Source organism: Abrus precatorius, unplaced genomic scaffold (genome assembly GCF_003935025.1).
Source record: "Abrus precatorius isolate BTA unplaced genomic scaffold, Abrus_2018 Scaffold5, whole genome shotgun sequence".
NCBI lineage: Eukaryota > Viridiplantae > Streptophyta > Magnoliopsida > Fabales > Fabaceae > Abrus > Abrus precatorius.
Window position 1 is genome coordinate 4,772,400 of NW_020874395.1, and position 3,931 is coordinate 4,776,330.

The window sequence follows — 3,931 nt, forward strand, 5'->3', positions numbered from 1 at the left end:
TTTACATTATTTTTAAAAATATATTTTTTACAAATCATAAAGTTATTGCTTTTAAACCTAAAGAAATAATTTGAAGACTTGTCCCTCTTATTTATCAAAAAACATTTAATACATTTTTAATTTAATTCTGTTTTAAAAAATTTCTATCAATTATTTTAAAAAGTAAAGTTGTAGTTTGTTTAAAATTTGAACTTTAATTTTCCGTATCCAAACTTTAAATTAATGGAATCTTATTTAACAAACTATATTCGATTTGATTTTCTTAAATCACAATTTTGGCAAGGGTTCGAACGTGATATGAAACGATATCGTTACACATTGAAACCTTTCTAAAACGATGTCGTCTGGGAGCGTAACTTTCCTATTCCGTCCTTGCCAACTGGACTATATCAAACCCACAAAACACGAAATCCACGCAAATTAAGCGCGCGTGGCAGCAAAACACGCAAAAGAGTGAAAGACACAATAAACCAATAAGCGTGATAGCCACGCACCATTTGATGAGAGTGGAACACGGTTACGCTCAAATAAGCAAAGCGGTGCATATGAGGAAATTCAAAAGATGGCGAAGGGTATTATCGGAAACAAAAAGTATCTCCTCCAATATAAAAATCTCTGAACCCTAGTTCTCATTATCACTCTACTTGTTCTCTCTATCGCTCAGTCTGTGTCTTTGCGGCTGAGGATTCTGAACGAACGAGCAGCCTTCGTTTCTCTTTGAGGTAACATGCTTCGACTCTTGTCCCTTTGATTCGATTCATGTCTGTCTTTCATGATTTTCTTTGGATCTTTCTTTGTTATTTTTCTATTTTAATTTGCATGTTTTGTTTTGAATGTTCAATTGCTTTTTTGGTTGTGTGTTTGTGATACGATTTGTGAGGATTCTTTTGGCCTTTGAAACCGATTAATCGGAAGAGGTTCTTGAGTTTTTGTTTGTTTCGGTGTTGAATCCTCTTGTTGCATTTACAGATCTGTTTTTTCTGTCTTACAATCTTGCGGCTACGTTTGAGAATTTATGAGCTTATGGTATTTTGGCGGTTTGGTTATGGATCTGTTGTGACAGGACTGGGATTTTTGTTGATGTTCTTTTATATTATGAAAATATTATTCTTTTATATTGTATGAGTGTTGATTATATGTTTTTGCTGATATTTATACGATTAAGAGTTATTTTTTTAATGTTTTCTTGTTTAGAAATTTTTATCTCATGGTGTTTGTTTGCTATGTCATATAAGGAACCTTTTTCTTTCATTATGTGCTAACATTTTGGATCCAGATAATATACTTATTTAATTTCTTTTTAAATTTTTTGAAATATAATTTTCAATGCTTGGTTTCCTTTGCTTGATTGAAACATTGTGGACAGGATTCCATGTTTTGTGATGGGTTTGTCTTTTATTACATATTGAAAGGTATCTCTGTTAGTTTTGATGTTTGCTACTGTTTGATATATTTGTGTTATAAATGTGCCAAGTTGGCTTCTATATTGGTAGTTTTGTGTGATCAATTATGCATTAGTTATTGTGTGTTCTGACCGTTCTCTCTTGAATTATTGCAGTTTAAGTCGTCATGGGTAAGGAGAAGGTTCACATTAACATTGTCGTCATTGGACATGTCGACTCTGGGAAGTCAACAACCACTGGTCACTTGATCTACAAGCTTGGAGGTATTGACAAGCGTGTTATTGAGAGGTTCGAGAAAGAAGCTGCTGAGATGAACAAGAGGTCATTCAAATATGCTTGGGTGCTTGACAAGCTCAAGGCTGAGCGTGAAAGAGGAATTACCATCGATATTGCTTTGTGGAAATTTGAAACAACCAAGTATTACTGCACAGTCATTGATGCACCTGGACATCGTGACTTTATCAAGAACATGATTACTGGAACATCGCAAGCTGACTGTGCTGTCCTCATCATTGATTCCACAACTGGTGGTTTTGAAGCTGGTATTTCCAAGGATGGACAGACTCGTGAGCATGCGCTGCTTGCTTTCACTCTTGGTGTAAAGCAGATGATCTGTTGTTGCAACAAGGTATAAATTGTCTTAGTTTAAATTGGTTTCATGGGATCCTGGTTATTTTTAAGTTCAGGTTTATTGACTTTGCCCACAATCATTGTTTCAGATGGATGCCACTACCCCCAAGTACTCCAAGGCTAGGTACGATGAAATTGTGAAGGAAGTCTCATCCTACTTGAAGAAGGTTGGTTACAACCCAGACAAAATTCCCTTCGTTCCCATCTCTGGTTTCGAGGGTGACAACATGATTGAAAGGTCCACCAACCTTGACTGGTACAAGGGCCCCACCCTCCTTGATGCTCTTGACCAGATCAACGAGCCCAAGAGACCCTCAGACAAGCCTCTCAGGCTTCCCTTGCAGGACGTCTACAAGATTGGTGGTATTGGTACCGTGCCAGTGGGACGTGTTGAGACTGGTATCTTGAAGCCCGGTATGGTTGTGACTTTTGGCCCCACTGGACTGACAACTGAAGTTAAGTCTGTGGAGATGCACCATGAGGCTCTCCAAGAGGCTCTTCCTGGTGACAATGTTGGATTCAACGTGAAGAACGTTGCAGTCAAGGATCTCAAGCGTGGTTTCGTTGCCTCCAACTCTAAGGATGACCCTGCCAAGGAAGCTGCCAACTTCACTTCCCAAGTCATTATCATGAACCACCCTGGCCAGATCGGAAATGGATACGCACCAGTGCTCGACTGCCACACTTCTCACATTGCTGTCAAGTTTGCGGAACTCGTCACCAAGATTGACAGGCGTTCTGGTAAGGAGCTCGAGAAGGAGCCCAAATTTTTGAAGAATGGTGATGCAGGTTTCGTTAAGATGATTCCCACCAAGCCCATGGTGGTTGAAACTTTCTCCGAGTATCCTCCCCTTGGTCGTTTTGCCGTGAGGGACATGCGTCAAACCGTCGCTGTCGGAGTCATCAAGAGTGTGGAGAAGAAAGACCCCACCGGAGCCAAGGTCACCAAGGCCGCACAGAAGAAGAAGTGATCTGGCAGTTACCAGAAAAACTCTTCCCTTTATAGTAGTTTGTCTTCGGAGAGTCTTAGGTGTTTGTTTTTCCAGTTTAATTTTCAAGTTTCTGCCGATTTCTTGCAGCCATAGACTTCAAAACTGGGTTCTTGATCGGCGGTGGTCAATTTTCATTGCAGTTTGTTTTTGAGTTTATTGTTTTTGCTTTGATGTTAAGAGTCTATTTTCACAAAGCAGCTATAGGGTTTTAGTCCATTCCTTTGCTGCTGAAGGATGTTTTAATTGCATTTAATTTATAAGAAAGTTTTGTCTACTTTTTCTTTAATCTCTTTTTGAATTTAGTTATAAGTAATGTTTGGTGTTTATGTGTGCCCGATTAACCAGTGATGATTTATTAATAAACAATTATGCTATTGTAGTTGCACTAACGAAGCAACTACTTGAATTATATTGAATGTGAATTGCGCATCTACAATTGACTACATTATATCTAAATTAAAAAACCTATACAACGTATTTACCGTTATTTGTGTTGAAAAATTACAAATGAATGTCGATGCCTGACCGAGCTTAAGCAGGAGCTCGTGTGCCAACGTTTTGTGTATGTAGCATAATTAATTGCGAAACACTAACTAAACGTCATGGGGGAGCATAACTATTAACGTAATATAATATGTAGAACTTAATATAGTGTCTGTTTTATAGTTGGAATCAACTACGTCTTCTACACGATTTATTGTTCAGTTCATTGAGATTAATTTAATCAAACGTCAAATTAATATATAATTTTCGAAAAGAGTTCGTTTTTTATTTTTAAAAACATTTTATTAAGTAGAATAAAATAATATTTGTTTATTAACATAAATTTTATTTTCATTTTCTTCTTAAAAATAATTTTTTTAAAATAGAATTTTAAGAATAAAAAAATAAAATAGAAACAAGCAA

General features: G+C 36.9%; 1 protein-coding gene across 1 annotated transcript; it reads left to right on the top strand.

The window, feature by feature from the left end:
* Positions 1–634: 634 nt before the first annotated feature.
* On the top strand, positions 635–3,311 carry LOC113867248 (elongation factor 1-alpha-like). The gene is made up of 3 exons (XM_027502429.1): positions 635–722; positions 1,559–2,031; positions 2,123–3,311. The coding sequence occupies exons 2-3, from the start codon at positions 1,570–1,572 to the stop codon at positions 3,002–3,004; spliced, it is 1,344 nt and encodes a 447-aa protein (XP_027358230.1). The 5' UTR covers positions 635–722; positions 1,559–1,569; the 3' UTR covers positions 3,005–3,311.
* The last annotated feature ends 620 nt before the right edge of the window (positions 3,312–3,931 follow it).